This window comes from Paroedura picta, chromosome 13 (assembly GCF_049243985.1).
Source record: "Paroedura picta isolate Pp20150507F chromosome 13, Ppicta_v3.0, whole genome shotgun sequence".
In the NCBI taxonomy this organism is placed as follows: Eukaryota; Metazoa; Chordata; class Lepidosauria; order Squamata; family Gekkonidae; genus Paroedura; species Paroedura picta.
Genome location: NC_135381.1, coordinates 14,212,867 through 14,238,964, shown reverse-complemented (window position 1 = coordinate 14,238,964; position 26,098 = coordinate 14,212,867). Strand labels below are relative to the sequence as shown.

Below are 26,098 nucleotides of genomic sequence, written 5' to 3'. Positions count from 1 at the left end.
CATGAGTGTCTCTGGCCCTATAGTGGCCCAGGCAACGTGGGGTGTGTGTGTGTGTGTGTTGAAGTGCCCCCTGCAAATAGCAAAATGGTTTGGGTTAGTCCTGCTAAGGCAGGAACATCACAAGATTCCCTTTCCGGGACCAGGCCAGGGTTTCCAAGGGAGGCCATCCAGATCTTGTCTACTCCACCTCAAAAGCTGATGGGTCCTTTGGACTCAGAAATCCACAAGCCGCTGAGACAAGCAGCACTTTAAGGAGCAGGGGCTGTGAGTTTCTCCCCTGCTTGGAGGCTTACGGGGGGCAGCCTGCCAGATATTGCTGGAGACAGGATTCCGGACTGGATGGAACTTTGGCTCTTCCAGGTTGATGTTCTCAGCCACGGTGGCGAAATAGTGCCTCCGTGTTCAGAGGGGGTCTGCCCTTGGAAAGCTAGAGGGTTGGGTCATGCCTTCATGCCTTGCTTGTGGTCTTGGGTGGTGGTGGTGGGGGGGGAGTGCTGCCATGCAAAAGAAGTTTGCTGAACTAGGTGTCCCCTTGGTCTAAGCCGGGCGATTTTAAGGACCTCTCTGCTCATCTAACCATCTTTGGGTTCCAGCCCATGGCGGCCAGCCTGGAATATGGTGACACTCAACATGAACAATCCAAATGTAATTCTCCAGCCTCCCCTCTGCTTATGCATGTTGGGAGTTTCTCTGGCACAAACGTCATTGAAATACACGATCATATTTCTGGACATTTGTTATTTCAGTGGTACTTACTCAGTGGCCTGGGCTCCTGAGCTACCTGCCTCCCGTTCTGCCAGCCTTAAGGATCCCAGAGGTAGTCAACCTGTGGTCCTCCAGATGTCCATGGACTACAATTCCCATGAGCCCCTGCCAGCATTTGCTGGCAGGGGCTCATGGGAATTGTAGTCCATGGACATCTGGAGGACCACAGGTTGACTACCCCTTCTCTACAGGAAGCACCTACCAAGCCTAGTCTCCAAAGGGTGCCTTCTTGGCCAGCGGTGACTCCACAGTCCTTCCCCATGGCTGTGGCAACCCCAATGGACCACCTGGATTTGACCCCCAAATCCAGAACCCCCTCCCCACTCGGAAGTCCTGAAGCCCTTAGAAGAGTGCATGACCGCTTGCCACGGGAAGAAATGCATCTCCTCACATAACGCTGCACCTGTTTCTGTGCAGCGCCCCCTGTAGGCGCATGGCGGAGTGGTTGTTCTTGCAGCCCCGGGCCAAAGCACTGCCCAGCAGCTCCTTAAATAGGAGCATGATGTGCCAGTTGTATTTGGCCGAGCATTCCATGTAGCCGCATTTCCAGCTTTTCTTCACAAGCACCGAAAGCGCCCGTCGGGACATGAAGCGCTGCCTTTGCTGGTCCCTCTTGTTCCCCACCACGATGATGGGCACCTCGTTGGCACTGCTCGTCCTAGGAAAGAAGCCAGAAATCCACTTTGCACAGGTCAGGAGGAGACGGGAACCAGCCTGCCCTGAACCTCCAGGGTCAAACTCAAAGCACTGCTGTTTGGATGGGAGAATTGTCCTAAAGCAGTGGTAGTCAACCTGCGGTCCTCCAGATGTTCATGGACTACAATTCCCATGAGCCCTGCCAGCAAACGCTGGCAGGGGCTCATGGGAATTGTATTCCATGAACATCTGGAGGACCGCAGGTTGACTACCCCTGTCTTATAGAATCACCAGGCTGGAAATGGCCCACAGGCCATCTAGTCCAACCCCCTGCTCAATGCAGGGTCAGCCTAAAGCATCCCTGATGAGCATTTTTCCAGATGCTTCTTAAAGACCCCCGCTGAGGGGGAGCTCAACACCTCCTTAGGCATCCTATCCCACCGCTGAACTACTCTGACTGAAATTTCCCCCCTGATATCTAGCTGATATTGTTTTACACATAGTTTAAACCCATTCCTGTGGGTCCTCTCCTCTGCTGCCAACAGGAACCTTTCTCTGCCCTCCTCCAAGTGACAGCCTTTCAAAGACTTAAAGACAGCGATCCTGTCCCCTCTCAACTTCCTCTTCTCCAGGCTAAACATCCCTATGCCCCTCAGCCTTTCCTTCTAGAGCTTGGTCCCCAGGCCTTGGATTGTCTTCTGCACGCTCCTCTGCACCCTCTCAACAGTGCCTGGCATGAGTCACCTTCCCAGTGGGTACGTTCCCCCGGGTACCTGAACTGTCCGTCCAGTTAGGACCAGAACATTTTAATCCAGAGGGATGACCCAAGGCAGCCCTGGAGCTTCAGAAGGGAGGTGAGAAACATTTCTGGTGAAAGGGGCAGGGTTAAATACACTGTTTGCTGCATTGAGCAATAGGGTTATGGGTGTCCTGCAGTGTGCGGGGGGTTGGACTAGATGACCCAAGTGGTCCCTACCAACTCTGTTGTTCTATGATTCTAGTCCGACTAATGGGGCGCTGTCAATTCTGCATCTACTACGTTTCCTGGCTTTGTATAATTTATTCTGTACCTGCAAGTCAGAGGGGAGGAGCAAAGGACCATAGAGAGCACTGAAGCCCCCTCCAGAGCTTGTCTCATTGGCTGCCAACTTTGCTAGGCCAGGCTGCGTGCTGGAAACATATTCACCACCAGAAGTTTGCTCTTAAAAAAAATAAGCGTTCCCAGAATGCTGAATTCTCCGCATGGGGTCAGATTTTGTGTGGGGGAACAGGTTTGCTGCGTGGGATCTTCTCAGATCTCGGAGGTCCTGTTATGCAACGGGGGACTTTGGAGAATGTGATTTTTAGGAAGGGGGGGGGGATAAACAGGAGCCAGACTGAGGAACACAAATGTAGGGATTTTGTTGATTTTAGGGAAATGCTTCATTTTGCAACTTTCCCCCTAGCAACGGTATGCTTTCGGCCTGCCTTGCTTTTACTGCTATGTCCAAATCTGGGCACAACATTTTTATTTAAAGAATTGGGCAGCGCTCCAAAGCCTTCACTCTGCATTCTGCATTCCCAAGGAGGCTCTGGGATGGTGTTTGCCAAACTGCAGCCTCCCACAACCTACCACCCACCCTGGCACGCCTGACTGAGACTGGAACTGGAACATGCATGGAATTTAATGTACTGCCCAAAACGAAAAGGTAGTAATTGTGAAGACCCCCAGCCCCTCTCCCAGCGGCACAGGCCTTCCTGCTATGTGCCTCTGGAAGGAAGACTCCCTCCCCTCCATCTCTTCTCCCCCCCCCCTCCCTTGGGCTCACCTGTTTTCCTGTATCTGCTGGCGGATCATTTTCACATACTCAAAGCTGTCGGGACTGCAGATGTCATATACCAGCACGTAGGCATCGGTGTTCCTCAGCCCTCGACTCTTGAGGTCTGACCATTCCTGGGGGGGGGGGGAGAAAACAAAGCAAAACAGCTCTGCCTAAGCCACAGTGACAGATCTGGGTGGTTTCCTGAAGGAAGACCGCAGCCATGTCTCTGGGGACAAAGAAGAAACCTGTGGTCAGCCAGGCAGCCTGGATCCCCTCCACGCGTAGTCTCTGGATGAGGGAATCACATTCAACCCCAACCTATTTAAAGATTTTACCATGCACATTTTTTTTACGTCTACATGTCTCCTACTGTTTAATCACCTCCAACACGCTGGATCTCAAGATCCAGCAGGGAATGGGGCGGGGGGGGGGGTCAGCACCCAAGAAAGCTACAGAACAGGGATGTGTGCTAGCGCCTGTTGTATTCCTGGGTAGAACGGGCTTTGCCCCTCGTGGGGGTTTAATGCCATAAAGTCCACCCTCCAAAGTAGCCATTTTCTCCAGGGGAACTGGTCTCTGTTGCTTGAAGATCTGTTGTGAAGCAGATGAAAAGGGAATGGTTCATGAAGGGCCCTGGAAAACAGCAAGAGTCCTTGGCCCATTAATCCAACCCCATCTAAAACCATTCAGTTGTCCAACTTAGTGTAGAGGCTAAGAGCGGTGGCTTCTAATTTGGAGAGCCCTGCGCCTCCACATGCAGCCAGCTGGGTGACCTTGGAATAGTCACAATTGTGTTAGAGCTGTTCTCACAGAGCAGTTCTGTCAGAGCTCTCTCAGCCTCACCTACCTCATAGGGTGTCTGTTGTGGGGAGAGGAAGGGAAGAAGGTTGTAAGCCGCTTTGAGACTCCTGGAAGAGAAAAGTGGCATATAAGAACCAACTCTTCTTCTTCTTGTACCTTACTTTCTTTGGCTTTCAGTGAAACATTGGGAGGGGGGGGGAGCTAACTTCGTAGTCCAGCCTGGGCTTGCTGCAGAAAACTCATAAGACAGCTCCATGCTCACTATTTCCTTCCTGGGGTTTGTGAAACTTTCGACTGGCCCTGAAACATGACAATCCTGTCAACTTCAGGGGGAAAAATTAAACTTCATAAATCCAAAGAACAACAGCCATGCCATGCCTTTACTTAAGTCCCACAAATATAACATGTATGTGAAGAAGTGTGCATGTGCCCATGGGAGTTCACACCCTGAATAAAATGTTATTGGTCTTAAAGGTGCATCTAGGGTCAAATTTGGTTATGTAACTTGGTGTGTGCTTGAAAAGCTGGCACAGGGCTTTGTGCTGCTTTAGCTGGCCTTAAAGGGAAGGCATTGCACAACTTTTGCTTGGGGGAGTTTTCCTGCGGACCAAAGCAGTAGGGATGCCAGCCTCCAGGTGGGACCTGGGGATTCCCTCAGAATTACAGCTCATCTCCAGGCAAAGGAGATCAGCTCCCCTGATGTGAAAGGTGGACTCTGTGGCGTCATACCCTACTGAAGTCCCTCCCTTCCCCCAAACCCCGCCCTCTTCAGGCCACACCCCCAAAGTCACCAGGTTTCCCCCAACCCGGAACGGCCTGCAAGCCGCTGATTTAAAAGAGAGCCTGTCAAGATGTCATACTAGGTCTTGGCCAGTAGGTGGAGCTTATGGGCGCAGCGGACCAGGCCTCTCCACCCTGCTAAGGGTCCCTTGCAATTAACTCTTTGTTTACCATGTTATGTGTCCTTCAGGTTAAGAGTGGTTAAGAGCGGTAATCTGGAGTAGTCGGGAATCAAACACATGTTTCCAGATTAGAGGCTACCTCTCTTAACCACAACACCACAATAACTACCCTTTAAGTTAGATGGCGGATCCCACATAGCTTCAAATGGCAGAAATGTTCGGGCACAAAATCTCCTGCTGACTCTTGGGACTTGGTTAGAGATTCTCTGGCGTAAAGAAAAAGCACTCCGCATGTGCTCAGCCCTTCCCAGTCCTCAGGGTCAAGCCCCAGTCTGCAGGCTGACTTGGCATTCGGCTCAGCCCCGGTGGTGTTGCAACCACAGGGCTGCAGGACAAACCAAGCAAGCCCTCCCCAAGAGGCCAACCTCATCCTCTCCCCCCTTATACACACTTTTGGCTCAGACTGCAGGGAGCCCAGCTCCTGGCCTCTGCCTGGCAGGTGCAGAAGCCGCAGTTTCCTCTGAGCAGCCGTCCGTCTGCTTGGAATCTAATTCACACATCCAGGTTTGTTCGGGCTTCCCAGAGAGGGCTCTCAGCTCGCAAGCAGCCAGCTGCTCCTCTGGCACCAATGACGGATCCGTCTCACCGTACGGAGGACGTTGTTGCAGTGCATTAACCAAGGTGGTCCCTTGTGCAGCATCTCACAGGATGGATGGCCTTCCCCACCTGTTTCATTGCCACCGACTCCCATCCTGACTAGTGCAGGAGGCTTAGCCCAGGAGGTTCGTAGCAGCCTTTCAACACTTCCTCCCTTCGAGGAACCCTTGACTGCAGAGGAGCCCTGAGGCATTGTGGGAGATCTCGGGGGCATTCCAGGGCATACATTCAGTTCTCGTTCTGGTTTGCCTGGCCAGGAAGCTGCTATAGTAGAAGGCATACTTTTAATACTCCCCTGTGGTTGTTTTGGCCAGGGAGTTGTCCTCTCCTGAACCTTGTGCGCCATTACTGACTTTTATTTTTATTTATTTACTAAGGACCAAGGTTGTTGCATTCAGGAATACAACGGACACTAGATTGGGGTGGGGTGGGGTGGAAGAACTCTTCAGATGATCTCTTCCTCCCCCCAGGACCTGGAAAGGCTGCAGGCAGCTGTTAGGGGACTCACCGGCAGGGGCAGCTCTCACAAGGAAGGGATCTGCAGCCTCCGAGCCTCGGAGGGAAGTGGAAGGAGGAAGGGGTGGTCTGGGGTAGGGGACGGAAGGCGATTGGCTGGCTGCTGGACAGACTGGCAAGCCGGTTGGAGGAAGAGGCACTCAGGGGTGGGATGGCTACCCTGAGTGGGCGTTAAGCACTGTGGCACTTAAGCCATGAGACTAGCTCCTCCTCCTAGGCCTTACCCAAAATATATTATGTGGAACAGATATTCATGATTGGATTTCTAGGACCGCCCCTCTTGACCCAGCCATCTTGGCCTGGTGTACATCAAATAAAATCAACATAGTTAAAACAATTCAGCAAAATCTGTAAAAAATCTCTAAAATTGGCATCCCATTCTTGTCACTGAAATTCCTCCTCCCCCCTCCCCATTAGATGGCGAGTGCGGGTTCCCTCTGCCCCGCTCTTTCCACCTCCCTCTATGAAATTTTTATTGGAGGAATGGATAGTGCTTCAAACTGTTTTTCTGCTGTATCTTTCTCTTTTTTTGTATTGAGATTACTGGATCAATGTGGTTTTATGTCTGGTTTTAATAGGGGTTTTTATTGGGAATTTTAGTCAGACTGTTGTAAACTGCCACAAGCCACTTGGGAGTGACGGGTAATAAACTGAAATAATAATATTAATAGTTGCCAGAGCTAGATGGCACAGGAGAGAGTGTTTTAAGTGGGGGACGGGGGCTCTGAGATGTTCCTGGTGGCCTGTCTCAACCCAATGCCTGGTAGAAGAGCTCTGTTTGACAGGCCCTTCAGAACTGAGCAAGCTCCACCAGGGCCTGTATCTCCCCCCAGAGCTCATTCCGCCAGGTAGGGGCCAGGACTGAAAGGTACCTGGACCTGGCCAAAACCAAGTGCACCTCTTGTGGGCCAGGGACCACCAGCCTGTTGTAACTGGCAGAGCGCAATAATTTAATCTTCAAGTTTTAATTATTGCGCCTGTATCTGCCTTAACCTGGATGGCCCAGGCTAGCCCAGCCTTATCAGACTTCTGGATATAAGCAGAGACAGCCCCGGTCAGTTTTTAGTTGGGAGCCCACCAAGGAAGTCCAGGGTTATTTAGAAGAGGCAGGCAAAGGCAAACTATCTCTGAATGTCTCTTGTCTGGAAAACCCGACAGGGTCACCATCAGTCAGCTGTGACTTGATGGCAAAAAGAAAATGTATCCAGCGAGTGTATCTTAATCTCACCCGTTTTGCAAGGGACCCAGGACAGCATATGTGGTTCTCCCATTCCCCGTGTTATCCTCCCAACAACCCTGCGAGGTAGGAGAGGCTGAGAAAGGGTGATCCAGCCAGCCCTGCAGCTCAGTAGAGATTTGAACCCAGTTCTCCCAGGTCCTGGTCTAACACCCCGTCCATTATGCTGAAGTGCTGCAGGAGTCAACAGAAACACAAGCAGGAATCTTTTTTTAAGGTGTCTGTTCTAGTGCAGCCTGCAAAAACAGCTCCGAAGGGAAATGTTCTTGCAGAACCCCCTATAGTGGATAGCTGGTTTGTCAGCTCCCCTGCAACAGGAGCTGCTCCCAAATCCTGCCCAAACAGTACTAAACTAGTGTCCTGAGAATTCCTCATCAGCCCTGCAAGAGAGTGAGGAGGACAGATTCCAACTGAAAGAACAAGTCAATTTCTTTAAACAACAGAATTCCACTCATGAGAGTCACTGCGGGGTTTGACAGGTAGGAAAGGGGGTCAGATTCTCTTAGGGCACAACTGGGCATCTCGGTCCTTGCCCATAACAATTCCCAACCCTGCCAAAGAGGTGTCCAAGAATCCTGGGCACTCTGTATGTGTTAGAAGGGGTTTTAGACACAGCAATGACCTTGGGGAGGCTATCCTCCAAGATTTTAGCTTGTTAGGGCGGGAGTCCAAAAACGAGGCTTCCTGACCCAGCTCCAAGCAAGAGGATGAGATGCAGGCAGAGAGGGGAGGCTGCTGGGAGAAGAATAGCTATGAGTGGAGTGAGTGAGAGGGGTGGAGGAACCATCTGTGGGGGGTTTCTAGCTGGCACAGCAGCAGGTATCACAATTTTTCACTTTTCACCTGGCTACTTAAGGGATGTTAAAGCCCAGGATGGATGCATGGACAGCTCTGAGAAGCAGCATGTGTGCTGGAGGAAATGGCCAGAGTAGAGGAACTAAGCTAAAATGCACCGTCCTTTTATGGGTAGCTGAGTTTTGCTGGCAGGAATTGTTTCTATTTTGCATCAGTTTAGTCTGGTTTTGCCCATTGAGAGGTCAGGGGGAGGAGCTGAACAGCACACCAATTCCCTCTTTCCGAATTCTGGGAACCTCTGGCTGCTGAGATTTCGGCAGATGGTTCTCAGTGCTTTCAATCATGTCTTTGCAACTCACAAAGGGCTAAGGAGTTGCTGCTTCGGAGAAAAAGTGAAGAGGGGCCCTGAACCTGGTTCTATTCTGCCCTTTCCCTAAAACCCATTGGAGTCATGGCCCATGCACACCCCTGCCCAGAGTTTTGGTTTGAGTTATGGCAGCACAAAACAGGTATGTAAGGAGAACTGAGCCCTCAAACACTGCCCACCCCCTTAGTGGTGAATCTTTTCCTAAAGTTCTGCACTGAAGCTCTTCTCCGACTAGTTATGTATTTTATTTATGTTTTGATTTACGTACCATCTCCTCTTGACTAAGTCATCTTGGGAAAATCTTAAGGAAGCGCTGACTGATTCTATAATCTGCAGGTTCCTGATTCTCCTGGCAGAAGAAACTTTTCTAGTGTGTCAAAAGCTGCCCTTTAGCCATGGGATCATTCAAAGTCCTACCATGTGGCCAAATGACATCAAATGCACCAGCAGGAACAGCAGGAATCTTGGATCAGGTGCTGGGTCAAATCCTGCCCCTCCCCATAACTCTCCAAATATGTAGCTGCTAAGGCCAATCTCTTGCGAATAGAGCTGAACTCTGTATTTTTTAAAGCCTAGCTATATAAAGCTATATAAAGATAGATGCCATCTTATGGCCCAGCACTGAATTTCACATGTTATTTACAGAGTGTATGAAGGTAAGGGAAACTTTCCTTTCTGACAGTCCTGAGTGTCAATTCAACCAGTCAAAGGCTGAAGATCTACATTGACTGGAAGGATGGAAAGGTTTGAAGTAGGGAGGAGGAGGAGGAGGAGGAGGAAGAGAAGGAGAAGGAGAAGGAGAAGGAGAAGGAGAAGGAGAAGGAGAAGGAGAAGAAGAAGAAAGACTCTCCTTCCTTCCATCCCCCTCTCTCTCTCCCTCTCTCTTTCTCTTTGTTTCTCTGTTTCTCTCACTCTTTCGCATTTTACATTTGCTTATTATCTGTACAAATGAATTGGGTTGGGAAAGTTTCCTGGCACAAAAGGGAGCTGATTGTTTCTGGTTTGCTAAAATGTTCTATTCTGCCATTAGCATCTCAAATAGGCATTTAAGTGCTAGAGTTTGATGGTCTTTTAGAACTAGGTTTAAATACACTTTGTGAGGAAAATGCTCCTTCCAGCAACCCAAGGCACAACTCAGCTAAGAGGAAAGCAAGAAGGGCTGGAGGTTGTTCAATCCCATTTCTTTTGCTGATGGCCCAGTCAGCGTGACTATGGGTTTAAATCAGCTTAAAATGCCAGTGATTTGATTTAATGGGGTGGACTTGTAAGAAAGAAAAGGAATTAGTAGGAAACTTTTTTTAAAGTGCTTTTTTGTCCCTGTAATTGCTAGTAAGATGAAACAGGTAAGGAAATGCCCTTCCTTGGGAAGCCAATTTCTACTTCACAAAGACATACTATCTGCTAGTTTCACAGAACGCTTCCCACCACATCTAACGGTGATCTCTGTGTGACTTAAAAGCCTGCCGACTCAAAGTTCGGTCAACTGGAAGCGGATCTAATTGAAAATACTGAAACCTAGAGTCAGTCTGGTGATGCAATCGTAAACGACCTGTCCTTTCCTAACAACCGGACAGTGTTCCTAAGTAAAGTTGAGGCAGAGTAAACACACACCCCGCACTCAGTCACCACTATGCATTGCACATATTTCCATGAGCTCACATTGAGCCGGGGACAGAAGCAGCACACTCACCTGAGCGCTGTTTGCAGGGAAGGCCTTCAGATGGGGCACATCCATGACCTTCATGTCATACATGTTCCCGTTGAAAATGACCGAGGGCCTGTAGGTGTAGCGGGACTCCGTGGGGCTGTATTCCTCCCTGAAGTCGTGGTAGAGGAACTGGCGGATGATGGCCGTTTTGCCCACGTTCGGCGCGCCCAAGACTGCCACGGTCAAGGTCTCCACCATGGTACGCGTGCAGGACCTCGGACAGCTCCTCCCCGTCAATCACATCCTGGAAGCGCCCGAGGAGGCCGCCGGGACTACTTTGCTGGCCCCAGTTCTCTCCGTGCCGCTCGGCGCCACGGCTCTCTTCGACATCTGGAGCTGATTCCTTCGGTGCTCGCCGCGGCGCCTCATCCGGCGAGGAAAGCTCCTCTGGGGAGGAGCAGAGTCCGGTTGGGGCTGATCCAGATGCTGTCCCGGGAGTGGAAGCAGCTGGCTCGCCGGCATCGAAGAGATTACATTTAAAGCGGAGGCCAGAGGGGAGAGGTGAGGTCGGGACGGCTGTCCAGGGGGGAGGCGGGGATGGAGCCCACAGGCAGCCTGGCGGGGAGCGGCCGGGACGCTTGTCTCCTTCGGCCGGGGCGACTCAAAGGGAGTCGCAGGCTGCGCTCGTCCTCTTCTGTGGAGAGAGGGCGGGAGGGCGGGGAGAGAACTTGCCAAATACCGGGCGAGATGAAGGTTGGGGCGACGGGGAGGGGAAGGAGAGAAAGTGGGAGCGATCACGGGACGTTCCCGGCGCTCCTCCGCCAGCTCTGGCTCCGCATCCTTGCTCCCAACCCGCACCCCGTCTGGATGGGAAATGCCAGCCGGGACCGCAGCGCCTCTCCGGCTTCCCGAAAAGGGTCCGCGACGGCCCTGCGCTTCTGCATCCTTCCGGCCGCCGCTGCCCGATTCGGGGGTCCGGCTCTCGCCTCCTTGCGGCCGCCCAAGTTTCCCGCAGACGAGCGCGCTGGCAGGACCCGCTCCCGCTCCCGCCGCCTCCTCCGGGTGACCTAAGCCCGTCCCGAGCGCGGCGCAGCCCGCTGCGGGATCTACCTCCGGCGCCCAGGAGGCTCAAGCAAGCGCATTGCCCCGGCCGGCAGGACCCTCCGGCGGCCTTTCAGCACCTCGGACAGCGTCCACCGGCGCCCCGCCGAGCTGGGCTGCGGGTGGCTCTCCGGAGAGGTCAAGCACGTGAGAATGGGAGGGGGGGGGGAGAACAGGGGCGGGCTGAGCGCTTGGCCCGGGGGAGGGGGGGGGGCGGGAGGCAGCTCGCTCTACAAACCCCGCGCTGGAGACGGACGAAGTGAGCTGCGGGCTTGGGATGGGGCAGGGGAGAAGCGGGCGCAGTCCACCCCCATGGCTGCTTTCTCCCTTTGCACGGATGCAGAGATTGCGCCTTCCTCTTTCCGCGCCAGAAGGCAGCCGTCTTCGTCTCCTCTCCGCCTTACTCGGAAACTCCCCGATTCAACTGGGGGGAGAAAGTGATGCTCGGTGAAGGGCACGCTGGCTTCGGGTTTTGCTGTGTTTATCACCAAAAGAAACCCCTTGCTCAGAGACTCTGTCCTTGTGCCAGCGGATGGATAGAGTCAGATGAACATGTGCTTCTGTTCTGCCCCATTTATGACACTATCAGACGCACCTTTATCCAGCCAATTTTGAACACTTACCTGAGATCTTCCACAAAGGAGAAAATCAAGGTACTGCTTCAAGACGAAGATAAGCAAATAACTCTCTGCACAGCTAAATTTTGCACCGCCGCCATGAAATTGCGTACTCGGTATATGGATCAAAAAATTCTCTCTGATCCAACCTTATAAACTGGTAACTTAAAGTATGTTTTAAATACTGACTATGATGTCAGATTTTTAAGATTTTTATAGTATTGGCAGTTTTCCTGCTTTTTGTATTGTCTTAGTTTTAACTGCATGTATTTGGGTTTTGGTCTGAATGACCGTGAATAAAATATTGATTGATTTATCACCTCTGGGCTCTGGGGAAGAGATTCTGCCTGACATGCAGAAAGAGAGATGAAAAGACCTCTAGGAGAGAGAGGAAAAGACCAGGCGGCGGAGGGTAGGAAAGACCCCGCAGAGCCACTGCCAGTCGGAGTAATCCTGGACGGATCCCGGACAGGAAATCTTACAAGGAGAAGGGACAACTAATTCATCTATGGGAAGGGCTTTTCCGGGTAGACCCAGGACTAGGGTTCCTAGCCTCCAGGTGGAGCCGGAGAAGGACCGAGGATCCAATTGGGATGGAAGCCGAGAAGGCAATGGCAGTTGGCCAAAGAAATTTATTCAAGATGAAATCTATTCGAAATGGAGAGGCCACTTTAGAGAGAGACTCTCTCTTACCTTGAGAGCTAGATCTTTTGAGGCTAATAATACTACGTAGAATATTTGCAACCAATCAGTATATAGGAAGTGAAAGGAAGCAGCTATTGAAGTAGGGCTTCTCCCAAGAACGAGGTAGAAGCCTGGGTACCCATTCCTGGCATGCTTCTTCATTCATTATTTAGATCAGGGGTGCCAGCAGGAGCTCATGGGAATTGTAGTCCATGGACATCTGGAGGCCCACAGTTTGGCCACCCCTGATTTAGATTGTGTGAGATACTTTGCAAACCTTCATTTTGAATACATTTCTTTACTGGGCTGCCGTTGTCAATTCTCTTTTCGGCTAGCCTCCAGGTGGAGCCTAGAATCCCCCCCCCCAATCATTTCAACCCCTCTCCAAAGTACATGGATCAGTTCCCCTGGAGAAAACGGCAGCTTCAGAGGCTAGACTCTTTGGAATCACGCCTGCCCCAAGATCCTCCCCCTCACCCAATTCTGCCCTCGCCAGGCACCCCCCAACCTCCAGACCCTGACAGCCCTACCTTATCCCACAGATTGCCCCTTCGAAGACACAGAGCTGGCAGAGATGACTAGCAATTATTTCTAATTATTTTAAGTTTGATTTAATTGGCTTGTTGGCCACTGCTCTCGGGCCAGCTGGCTCACAGCAGTTCACAACAGAAGAATAAAATACAATAAAACCAGCCCAACAACAATAAAAAACCCAACCCCATTGGGTCCAACCAATGTAGCCCAAAGCTACAACACCATAGGTGTTGCGGTGATGACTGAATATCCCAAATGTGTTGATTATATATTTTTTGGGTTTTTTCGGAATGCCTGGTGGAAGAGCTCTGTCTTGCAGGCCCTGTGGAAGGGTGATAGTTCTGACAGGGCCCTCAGTTCTTCTGGGAGCTCATTCCACCAGGTTGGTCGAGGCCAGGTGAAACTCAGGTGGGCCAGAGGTCACCAACCTGTGGGAGTCCACAGAGCAATGAGCTCCACAAGGAGCAGAGGGAGTTAAACGGCCCCCTCAGGTATGCCAGACCCAGACTGTGAAAGGGCAGAACCAAAATCTTGAACCTGATCTGAAATTCCACTGGCAGCCAACGCAGCTGCCTCAGCACCGGCTGGATATGGGCTCTCCAAGAGGTTCCCAGGAGGACCTTTCACAGGGGTTGCAGCAGAGCGAGCAGCTTGGCCGGGGGGGGGGGGGGGACACAGCCACTGTTGCTGCTCCTCCTGCAGGCACCACACAACAGCCTTGTGGGGTAGATCGAGATAGAGCGTTTGTCTGTCTGGAGCAGCAGAAAAGAGTGAGATGGGCATGGTGGGACAAGAGGCAGAGCTGAACTGAGAAACCCCGGGAAAAAAACAATTTCTATACAATCATGAGCAATGGATCTTCACGCCATGGGTCAGTTTCAGTTTCATTTCTTTGAAAGAACCCTTGCATCATTTTATGGTTGGGGGTCACCAAAACATGAGGAAGTGTATTAAAGGGTCATGTCATTAGGAAGGTTGAGAACCACTGGGGTAGTGAAATGCAGGGTGCAAAAACCCATCTCTCTCTCTCTCTCTCTCTCTCTGTAGCCAATTAGTTTTTAATTGGAAGGACCAGAATGTACCCTGCACATTTGCTCATTTTCAAGGCTATGTTGGTCCTGATGTATTTCTGTAATTAAGACTGGAAACGAAAACGTTCTCCGTGGCTTTGCCTTCCAGCCCTTAGTAGAAAGCATCCTTTTCATCAACAAGGACACCATGATGCCAAGCTTCCTTCAATATCAGAAAGAGGCCCCTTCGTTGAAGATGTGTTTGTTTTTAATAATTGGAAAATGCGATTATGTCGAACTGTTCAAAATGACAGGCGGGCAAGAGAATCTTTTCATTTGACAGCAAGCCTCATCTCAGCTGTGGACACTCACGCAAACGACATGGAGAATGGAGAACACTTTTCACATGGCTGAATTAAGGGACAGACTGCAGAGGCAGCAGATGTGCATTATTTCCCCCCCTCCGCCAACCAAGACAGGCACAAACTCAATGAAGCCAGGCAAAAGGGCTCCCCCATGAGAAACTCAAAACTCAGCTGAAGCTGCCCCTGTCTGAGCAGTCAAGCCCTCCCCTCCAGGTTAATCTGGGCCAACTCTGCTTAGCTTCCAAGATCTGGCTTGCCTGGGCCACCCAGGTTAGGGCAAGAGGACAACACACACGAGAAGGTAACAAGAAGGTGAATGTCCAAGAGAAAGGTGCAGGATTCTGGCAGAAAGAAAATGGGTATGGTTCAGTTAGTGGAAGAGTATAAGAGTATGAGAGTAAAGGTAAAGGTATCCCCTGTGCAAGCACCGAGTCATGTCTGACCCTTGGGGTGACGCCCTCCAGCGTTTTCATGGCAGACTCAATACGGGGTGGTTTGCCAGTGCCTTCCCCAGTCATGACCGTTTACCCCCCAGCAAGCTGGGTACTCATTTTACCGTCCTCGGAAGGATGGAAGGCTGAGTCAACCTTGAGCCAGCTGCTGGGATTGAACTCCCAGCCTCATGGGCAAAGCTTTCAGACGGCTGCCTTACCACTCTGCGCCACAAGAGGCTCTTAGTATGAGAGTACCACACTTTTTTTTTGAAGCCTTCCTGAAATTTCAGATCTACTTTTCTCTACTCCACCTTGAGACTCAACACGAAAGGTAGACTGTGAATAAATTAAGTAAATAGAGCATAAATTTCACCGTGCACTCCCAGAATGTTGTCAAGGGAGCTGCATGAGGGGCGGGGGGGGGGGGGGAGACAGGGCTTAGCCTTCAAGGTTCCCCAGATTTGGCATACAAGCAAGCTCTGCAGTTTGCTGTCTTCGTTCGGGGCCCTGTGGCAGAATTACTCTGCACTCGCTCAGGGGCTTTGCTACTACCTTTCAGCCGCTGTCTTTAAAGGAAAAATAGCACCACGGTGGAAGGTTGCTCAAATGGAAATAACTAACAAGGAGGCATTTCCCCCTATGAATCCCTTGCACGATTCAGATTTTAAGGCAAAAACAGAGCCTAGTAGGGCTTACTCTTCATCTGTAAATGAACCCAGATCTGCAGCCTTCAACACCCTTCTGTTGCATCCCTGTTCTTCTGAGGCTCAAGGAAATCACTCCAAACCGACGTCCCTCGTGCCAACCAGCTGTTCTCATCAAAACCTGTGACAAGGTCCCAGCGCACAGAGCATGCTCCAGGGGCCCAGCGCAACCAAGTGTTGGTGGAGAGCTCGCTGGCTTCTGCCCGAGGTTAATGAAATGATATAATTACCTCGGCTATAAAAAGAAAGATCAGCCTTGCACTTGAAACACCCTCCCCGGGCTGAGAGAGAAACGAGGAGTCTGGCGGGGAGGTGGGAAAAGTCTACACATGTCGCCGGGGTGCATTGCTCCCCCACCATCACCTTAATATAGATGCACACCCTTTTCCCGCCTCCGCTACGAATCCAATCTTAGCCCCTCTTTGAGAATAAAGAGGTAGACTGGTCTCCTATGGAGCCCTGAGCCTGGGCCTGTCCTTTAACAGAATCCAGAGAAAAAAGGCTGTGCAAAAACAACCCCTGATCTGGACCTTGGGTTTGCTCGAACCTGCAGTCCCTCTGCTGACATTCAGCACGCCAAGATCTCATTGAGGAGGAATGACCTGGCAGGATGTGTGCAAGATTCGTTGCCTAGCAGGGTTAGTCAACCTGTGGTCCTCCAGAGGTCCATGGACTACAATTCCCATGAGCCCATGCCAGCGAATGCTGGCAGGGGCTCATGGGAATTGTAGTCCATGGACCTCTGAAGGACCACAGGTTGACTATCCCTGGCCTAGAGGCCTTGTCCGTTTCAGGGACAGATGCTGGCACAGTTACAGGACTGCAGCGGGTGGGACCCCTGCAAACTCACAAAGGAAACAGGAGGGGGGATTGGTCCCCTTTGGGGCTCTAGTGCCTTGTACGATCTGATCAGTTCAATAGTGAAGAAGCAGCTTCGCTTCACCACCCGAAGGATTTGTGGACTGCAGGACTGGATTTGAGAAGGGCACGCCCCGTTGCCAGCCCTTGGACAGAAACACCCCCTCTCTTTGGGATCCTTTTTGGCACAGAAGGGGTAGCATCTTTGGGGTCAGACTGCTCAGAAGCTCGAAGCAAGGGGAGGGGAACCTGGAGAAGCCAGGCTGGGGGCCAGGATCTCTCTGCTGCCAGAACAGCCTTCTGGGAGGTGGGAGGGATCCCACCCAGGATCAGCCTGAGTGATTCTAGGGCCCTGGGAAGAAGTCCAGGATGCTCTGGGCAAGACAGGTAGGAACTGCCAAAGCCACGTGACAGGAGTGACACCCAGTACCCATTGTTCTTTTCTGTCCCTCTTGGGTAGGCCTGGGTAGTTGAGGGTCTCTGCCAGCAGGGAGCCTGGGGCAGCTACCCCCCTGCTACCCATTGCTTCTTAGCCTCCCTTCCAGCTACACATGCTTCTCCCACCCCCCCATACACACAATACACCCCCCCCAGCTAGCTGCTGCCATCCACTGCTCCAGAGCGATAAAGGCTTTTTGACTTCCGCTCAGGTTTCTTCCTGCCAGCGATATACACATCGATGGTTGCAGAGATTCTACAGAAAGGCACAGTGGCCTTTGAATGACCCGAGAGAGTCAGCCAAGTGTGCCTTGATTAAAACACGCTGGGATGTTTTTTGCTGCTGTTGTCCTCTGAAAAGAGAACCAGTTGTTTTCTGTTTGCGTCTCCGGTAGGTCTTTATTTCTAAGCAAACAGCTGAAAGCCAAGCGCCGTTAGGGCTCCCATTCAGTCATGGCTACAAGCCGGAAAGCGAAAGCCCTTTGTCCATCCAGCCAATCGTCTTGCTTGGAAACCGCTGGGCTGCTGGAGGAGTCTCGATTGTGCTAGAGCTGAAGGCCACACAAAAGGCAGCCTTGCCTCAAGGAAGCTCTCTTCTTCCACTTGGCACAAAAGCTCAACTGGGAGGAGGGACTGAGACTGCAGCAAAATGCTGCTGGTGCTCTCACAAGGAAATGCTCCTTTGGCAACTCTGCACAGGAATGAGATTCAGCACGTGCACCAAAAAGGGACTTGCCAGAGCCTCATGGGACACCGAACAGAAAGGCCCCCGAGAGGGACGTAATATTAGAAACATTAACACGCATATCCCTGCTCGTCTGCCTTTAGGGCTGGAGAGCCCCACTAAGGCATTACTTGGCTCCTAATGTCCCGGGGCCAACCCAAGATCTTTTGGCAGAAAATCTAGATGGCACACGGGAACAGAATCCTCTGGGACATTTCTTGGCAGGGGGGCCAACTGAAATGCCTGGCAACTGCATAAATTGATAAACCACATATGCAAAGGGTAAATATCCCTCACCTTCTTCCCCCTTTTGTGCGCATGTGTGGGGATTTGCTTCCACTTCCAGTTTTCAATGTGGACAAGACAGAAGCACAAAATAGTAGCTATAGGCTTTGATAGGAAAGAGAAGGATGGACCAGGTTTTTGCACCTTACGCAACATTTTCCCTTCCCTTCCCTTCCCTTCCCTTCCCTTCCCTTCCCTTCCCTTCCCTTCCCTTCCCTTCCCTTCCCTTCCCTTCCCTTCCCTTCCCTTCCCTTCCCTTCCCTTCCCTTCCCTTCCCTTCCCTTCCCTTCCCTTCCCTTCCCTTCCCTTCCCTTCCCTTCCCTTCCCCAGTGCCTGGCTCTGGGTTGCTTTGGGTTCTCTGGAAGGATTTGCTTTGCAGGCAACTTTCCAGCAATGCATCCCCCTCCTGACTTTAATCATATCCTTCAGTATCACCCCTCCTGCATTGGGCCACAGACAAGCACTACCCAATAAATGCAAAGTACCTCCGAGCAGGTGCAAATCGACTAATACTAATGCTTCATTCTGCAATGCAAAATAGAACCTGTCAGAATATATGCCATTTCTGCCATATATTATTAAGTAGTTGGTGGGGAATGTAGATGTAAGGATGCATATTGCTTTTATTGCCCATTTTACTTTTGCACCATCCCCCATCTGTCTTCTACAGGTTCCTGGGAGGACAGGGTAGTGTCCTTGATGAGAACTTGCGGATTTCACATTGCTCCATTTGTTTTGGCGCTGATGTTCTCCCACCAAGTCCTGGATTCCAGCGGGAGGGGGTGAGGAGCTCAGGGTTCAAAGCTCAGGTTTGATTATTACAGGCCAGTTCTGGCAACATATTGATGTGGTTTACTTGCGCTACCTTGATGGTCACGGTGCTTTTCCGTCTGCCCTCAGCATCTGATACAGTGAGGTAGACTGCTTCTTTACATGGAGGTTCCATTGAACCTCCTTCCATACTAACCTTCCATCAAATTGGTGTTTCGAAAGCTGCCCGTTGAATGGCCATTGCGACTTTCTGTGGCAGGGTGAGGTTTCTGCAGATTGCCCCAAATTTAAAAGTCCTTGACGTTAAACAAAAGATCGATTTATTTCCCCAGGTGACTTTTGAAAAACCAATTTGCCAAGTCTGACCCTTCTCGTCCAAAAATGGATAACCAAGGAAAGGACCCACGAATCTTGCTAAATATCTTGTGCAAAAAGGGGCAGTCCTGGAGTTCCCCAAATAACAGCTTCATAGCTCATATCGGTCTCCCCCCACCTTGCTGCCCATAAAGGCATTCTTGCTGCTCATGCATGAATTGCTACAAGAAATCTGAGGGAGGCCTGCAGGGAAAGCAGCGAGATCTGAATCTGAAGAGCACAAGGTGACAAGGGACGGCCCCACTGAGCCACCCAACGGGCTGGAATGATGCTCCCCACTCACTTGCTGCCCAGAGGAAGGGAGAAGAAGAGGCTTCACAGTCTTTTGCGTTTGAGTTTGGGGAGGGTGGGAGGCATTCACGCTTGCTTCAAGAGGGCCTCTTCCAGATGGGAAACCTGGAGTGAAGAAGATGGAGGGGCTGGCAGATTTGACGAGCAGATGGGCGATACTTGAGCTGGGGGAAATGCAAGCCATATGACGGTGCGAAGCGGAGGCGGCCATGCAATATAAACAGAGGCACCAGGAGAGGGTATTTTGGGATCCAGGCTCCGGGGGAACGAATTGAGGAAATTGCCAGAGGAGAGGGAAAGGAACCAAGCTCAGCAGAAACTTTTCAACAATGTTTCAGCCCACACCTATGGGCTTCTCCCACAAGGAGGAAGGTGCCTCCTTACATAACTGAGGATGCGCTATTTTTTAGCATGGATAACAGACATGTGGAATAAGAAGCCATACAATTTCTGCAGCTCAAACCCTGGTTCTCATGAGCTCTTTGTTAGGAAGTGGCGCACATGATCAATGCACAGAGCAGCAGCCCTGAGGGATTGTGGCTTTCTGGAACGAGGGCCGTTCATAACAAATCCCTTGCTTAAAAGTTGCACCACCCAGGGCTCTGGAAATGAATGCCATCTTCGGTCCCAGAATGAAAAGGAACATGCCTCAAGAAGTCTAAACAGGCACGCTGCCAAGCAATGCCAAGCACAGCCTGGAGGACGGCCATTGTCTAGCTTCCAAGCTGCCCTCGGTTCTGAACAGCATGCCAAGGCCTCAACTGGAAAAGCTGGACAGAGCTAGAGGGGGAAGCAGGCCAACTCAGGGTTGAACTCAGAGATATCCCAAAAATACAACTCTTCTCCAGACTACAGCAATCTGTTCTCCTACAGCAGGGGGGCCAAACTGTAGCTCTCCAAATGTCCATGGACTACAATTCCCATGAGCCCCTGCCAACATGTGCAAGCCATGTGCTGGCAGAGGCTCAAAGTCCATGGACATCTGGAGAGCCACAGTTTGCCCTCCCTGCCCTAGAGGAAATGGCGACTTTGGAGAGTGGGCTGTATGGGATCTCACCGAGGTCTCTTTCCAAATTGGCTCTTGAAAGTCTACACATTTTCCAACCCAAAATTGGCAGCCATAGAGGCCAAGCCCAGCATATGGTCTGTTGGAGCAGCTCTTGTGAATTCCTGCCTGCGTTAGTAGCTTGACTGCTTCTTGGCTTTCAGAATACAGAGCTTTGAGTTGCGTAGATGAATCAAGGTGGGGCTGGTTGCAGAGGAGTAGCTCAGACCCTTTAAATATATATATATATTTGCTGGCAGGGGCTCATGGGACTACAAATGGGAATTGTAGTCCATGGACATCTGGAGGACCACAGGTTGACTACCCCTGCTCTAGAGTGCCCATGGACCCAAAGAATCCTCCTACCCCATGGAGGAAGGTGCCTGTTGTCTCTCTGTATGAGTTACCATTCTGTTTTTGTTCCTTGTCTACAGAGGGCAGGCCATTTTGTTGTGACCACAACAATTAATCCCTTTTGATACAGTGACACTCTCAAGGTAGCCCCTTACAAGAGAGATTCCCTGTTGTTTCTGTGAGATGCACCAATTTGGGCTGGCTTGCTTCCTTCCGGCCACGGGCAGACCAGAGCGAGTCCCAGTGGAGAGCGGATCATTCTGGCTCTTTCGCACTCGACTGGAATGACTGTAAAGTTTAGCACGTTTCCAATTTTAATTCAGAATGGAATGTGTACAATTCAGCTGTCAGACATGGCTATAAAAAGTCAGGGACTTGTGAAAGTGTTTTGCACTCAATTCAGGTTTAAGAATAGCTGCTGCAGACCTAAACATCCAATCTGATGGGCCCTTGAGTCACAGCTAACTCTTGGTGGCCCCATGAAGAGGTTTTGAAGGCAAGAGGGGGGCCTAGATCTGGCTTTCTCAACCAGGGTTTCGTGAAACCCTGGGGTTTCTTGATGGCCTGGGAAGGGTTTCCTGAATGGGTGAGAGTTAATTAACCTTTAACATATTTAAAAAATGTATTAAACATTTATCTATGATATGACCATATATAATCATGTTGGCCTGCCCCCTCCACCAAATGGCCAATGATGGACCTGGGGGTGGGTGGGAAGGGGAGGGGCTGCAGGTGGGCGTGTCCACAGCTCTGTTTCCCAACCATATTCTCCACAATTGTTCCACTCGAAGCCTGAAGAATATTTCAGCTGTTTCTCTATTGTAAAAAGGTTGAAAAAGGTTGTCCTAGAGAGTCCAGGCTAGCTGGATCTTGACAGATCCTGGAAACTAAGCAAGTTTCGTTGTGATTAGTGCTTGGATGAGAGACTGCCAGTACGGAATTCCAGGGTCTCAAGCAGATGACAACAAACCACGTCTGATCATCTCGTCCCTTCAAAACCCTTTGGCAACAAAAAAAATAGCAACAGTTATTGGAAGATAGTGTTTTAATATCCTGAGGGATTTAATATCCTGAGGGCACAAGGAATCATCCCTAAATCGAGCCTGTTTATTTCCGCAAAAGCACTGATGGAGAAATAGAACCTCCATGTTCAGGAGCAGTTGGTCCCAAAGTATTTGAGGGCAGAAGTAAAGAACAGGGAAAGGGGAAGTGACTTTCGTGCACTTCCTAGGGCCTTGCCAGTTGGAATCCTCCAAATTTCTGTGCTGTACTTGGCCTCTTCTGCTGGAATTCCAAGGCTCTAAAACTCTCTGGAGTTGGCCAGCTGCCATGGTCACCCACCAGCTGCAGAGTGCTTATTCCCAATGCTTCAGCCCACTCAGCAAAAAAAAAAAAATTGGGCCGGTGGATAAGTGCTCAGGCACATAAAGAAGGCTGAAGCCTTCAAGTGTTTTCACAAAGAAAGCAGAAACAAAGTTCAGGGGATAGGAAAAGAGAAGGAAGAGCTAAATAAGGCGGAAGGGGAAGAGCCATGGCTTTTATGCCAAAAGGTGCAGACATTCTGGGATTGTGTTCAAGGAGGAATACCTGGTATTGCCTGCAACCCTTTGTAATTAAAGAGCCAGACTGCATCAAGAGCTTGACAGAGAGCCAGGATAAGACAGCCTGCTTGCATAACTGAGGACATCCCACTGACGGGTTGAAGAAGAATCCGTATGATTTCTGCAGCTGTTTTTTGCCGCTTTTCTCTACCCAAAGGAGTCTCAAAAGCAGTTTACAGTCGCCTTCCCTTTCCTCTCCCCACGACAGACACCCTGTGAAGGAGGGGAGGCTGAGAGCCCTGATATTACTGCTTGGTCAGAACAGCTTTCTCAGCGCTGTGGCGAGCCCAAGGTCACTTGGCTGGTTGCATGTGGAGAAGCAAGGAATCAAACCCGGCTCACTAGATCAGAAGTCTGCACTCCTAACCACTACATGAAGATGGCTCTGGATTAGGAAACCAGGTAACCTTCTGGAAAGCGCATGAAACCCATGGACACAAGATGCTCACTGCATCCCTTCTCACTAAGGTCTGTTGCGCCAGTAAACGATCATTTCAAGAGAGAACGGGAAGGGGACGGTGACCAGAATCGATTTATTTTTTAACAATGAAACTTCTGTCACTCTTGCCGGGAGAGGCTGCACCAGCTCAAACGCCTTCTTCAACCCAGCTGAAGAAGAATTTGGGAACCCTGTCCTCCTTTGCACCCTGAAAAAGGAGAGGCTTGTGGAAAACAGGCAGATATGGGGGAAACAAAGTGGAACTAGGCCCCGTCACTGGAAAGATGGGAGATCTACCAGCTGACAGCCTAGAAAGGAACTTTGCTTGCCTTTTATTTGCTGGAGGTCTCCTCCCCCCCACGGATCATAGCGGGAGAAATATGTCACCGTTTGAGCTATAACAGACCCTTGAGCATATTCTCTCATGACACACATCCAGGCTGGTGCCTACGCAAAATCTAGCAGCAACAGCTCCGCTGAGCTACTTGCTCGGAGCTTCATGCTCATTCTTTCGTGCTGATTCCTGGGTTGAAAATAGCAGTGGTGGGAGGGCAGAAGCCCCACCCTCCCTGGTGACTGTAATGATATCTTGTTTGGTTGCATTGCTCCTTGAGCTGCCTCTTCCTCCTCCTTCCCCAAGTAGTCGGGTCATATCTGGGTGTGTGCTGGAGGACGATGCTCGGTTTAAGTTGCCCTGAAACATTTGCACCAATGGCAAAGGTGGCCAGAAATGCAGCCGCTTTTGGCTCCAGCAACGATGCACGATTTGGTACGTAGTTCTGGATCTGTCCCATTTCAGATGAACGCTGCAACGAGGACTGAAACGAGGACGGACTGAAAACGGCCGCTGGCCATGAATGCCAAGCAGCAACAGCTCAGCGAGCAAGCGAGATCGCAGCGTTGGCCCTGTGGCTCAGGGACCCCTGCCTGAGAAATGCTGCAGCTCACTCAGCCACCAAAATCCTGAGAAAGAGAAGAACCACAGAGACTGTGCTGCAGGGTGTTCCAACCCAAAGTCAGAGATGCTGTCCAAAGACTGCCTTTCTCCGTCTCCACAGGAACTTTAGAAATTCTCCCAGGAAGGAAACGCCTCAGCACCAGCTTTCCCTGCTCCCTCCCCCCCCCCACACTTGGGGGGTCACCCACTTTCCCCCTTGCCCTATGGCCAGGCAAACGCTCAGCCTTTCTGTACAAAGCCTTTCTCCCTACCATTACCCTTACTGTTGCCAGGACGCCATGGCTTATCTGTCAGTCGACTGGAGACATTACATTGGATCCAGTACTCCAAAGATGTCACGATGGCTTCCAGATTCACCATCCAAATTCTTTGTTTCTGGCCAACGAGAGGATGCTTGGTAGGCGAGATGGGGAAGGTCATGAGAGGGAGTTGGAGGAAGCATCACCTTTTCATCCAGGGCTCAGCCAAATAGAAGTGGGGATCGGAAAGGAATAAGACCGCGTATCCTGTGTTAGCTAGTCTGATGTACAGGTGTGGCAGGTTAGGGAGGGGCAAGAAAGCCAAGGGATCATCATAGAATCATAGAGTTGGAAGGGGCCATACAGGCCATCTAGTCCAACCCCCTGCTCAACGCAGGAACAGGATCAGGATCATCCTGTGATCTCAGCTGGCCTCACCTTCAGGATAGGAGTCAAGGGTTGAACAGGCTGGCCAGTGTAAGGATGCAAGGAGGTCCACTCTTCCAGTAGCCCAGTAAGTGTGACAAAGTGTGGAAAGACGGCAAATCTCAGGATTTAGTGAGCCTTTCTCAGATAAACACTCGGACTTGCTCACCAGGAGAAACGGTCTATCAGTCCTGTAACCCCCGGGGAGAGGGTGTGATGTTTTAATGATTCTTAAGTGAACTGGCCCGCAGCTTAACTGTGAAAAGCCTTCAGTCTTTTGTGACCCTTGTCAACCAAAATAAACAGCTTAGCTCTCCTCCGGAAGAGACGAACTCATTGTCACATTAGAGCAAGGTGTCTGTGTGAGCCAGAATAAAGGGAAGGGGGAAACATCCCCCGGAACCTGGGCTGCCATCTTTTGGTGCAAGCGGTAACTTCAGCACATTACCCAGCCTTTGTAACACTGACCTTCAGCTTCATTCATTAGCCACTCACCGACTGTGTATTGTCAGGGGTAGTCAAACTGTGGCCCTCCAGATGTCCATGGACTACAATTCCCATGAGCCCCTGCCAGCATTCGCTGGCAGGGGCTCCTGGGAATTGTAATCCATGGACATCTGGAGGGCCACAGTTTGACTACCCCCGCTGTACGTTTAACCCTCCGCTAACCAGCCCCTGAAGTTTGTGATGGGTGGAGGGACTGATCGAAAACCCAGCCACTCACAGCAAGTGTGGAACTTCCTCGCCTCCCCCCCCCCCCACATTCCTCCCTAGCCAGGGAAGGTTTATCCCCCAGGGCCTTGGAATCTCTGGGGCTTCCGTCCACACAGATTGGGCAGGGGGACGACTTGTAACCACCAGCCACCCTGTGCTGGTACACCCCTGCTAAACAGAAATGTTCTCGAGGGCATTTTTAGAAATGACAGTGTAATGGGACAGAACAAGCGGTTGCTTCTCATAAGGAATATTGCAGCGGTGACTGTGTATCACCTGCCTTTCATGTGACGCCTTCTGCCTTTATGACCCCCTTTTGGCATTATGGCACGTCATGCCTTGGACACAGATCAAGTTGGGTAGGCATATCAGTCTGCCCGTAGCAGTATAAAAGAGCAAGTTTCCAGTGGCACCTTAAAGACTTATAACGTGTGGCAGGGGCTGAGCTTCTGTTGACTGAATTGCTTTCCATATTTCAGAATCCAGCTTGAGTGTCAGTTAAGCAAGGTGGGCTGCAACTACCCGTGCAGGTTGCTGCATTTGACAGCTGCACACAATGCTTTTCACTCTGATCTACTGCATTTCACTTTTGCCATACAAGGATAGCAGAGGCCAGGGCTGGAGTGTTTACTACTGGATACGTCTCTGGACTCAAATCCAAAGTGGAAAACTTGGTGCCAAGGAGAAACCCGCCTTCTCTGATAGGAAATGTTTGGTATACATGAGAATTTTTCATATGGGGGTGATCAAGCCACTGAATCAGCTACTTGGAGTCTCAAGAAATAACAGACCCAGCATCCCCTCCTGTTCTGAGTGGACCAGGCTTATCTATAGAAGCTTAAACAAATCCTCCAAAACAGACTCTCCTCAAAAACAGACTCTCCCCCCTCCCGCTGGAAGAGGTCAGGTAAATATCCTACAAGAAGGGCTATTAAAAACCAGGGTCTTCATACAACCTTCCCTCCACCTGCACTTCCTTGAGCTGGACAATGAAACACAGACCCA

The 26,098-nt window shown here is 50.8% G+C and overlaps 1 protein-coding gene across 1 annotated transcript; it reads right to left on the bottom strand.

The window, feature by feature from the left end:
- Positions 1–892: 892 nt before the first annotated feature.
- Positions 893–11,369, bottom strand: RASL10A (RAS like family 10 member A). Its single transcript, XM_077307880.1, has 3 exons — positions 10,169–11,369; positions 3,210–3,334; positions 893–1,423 (listed from the first exon to the last, which is right to left on the bottom strand). The coding sequence occupies exons 1-3, from the start codon at positions 10,382–10,384 to the stop codon at positions 1,153–1,155; spliced, it is 612 nt and encodes a 203-aa protein (XP_077163995.1). The 5' UTR covers positions 10,385–11,369; the 3' UTR covers positions 893–1,152.
- Positions 11,370–26,098: the final 14,729 nt, after the last annotated feature.

What these genes read in the sequence shown, in the direction of transcription:
- RASL10A (XM_077307880.1), bottom strand. Translation starts at nt 10,384, where the DNA reads ATGGTGGAGACCTTGACCGTGGCAGTCTTGGGCGCGCCGAACGTGGGC. An exon ending in TCCCTGCAAACAGCGCTCAG is followed by an intron (nt 3,335 to 10,168) that starts GTGAGTGTGCTG and finishes CCCCCCCCCCAG; the next exon opens with GAATGGTCAGACCTCAAGAG. An exon ending in CAGCAGATACAGGAAAACAG is followed by an intron (nt 1,424 to 3,209) that starts GTGAGCCCAAGG and finishes CTTCTTTCCTAG; the next exon opens with GACGAGCAGTGCCAACGAGG.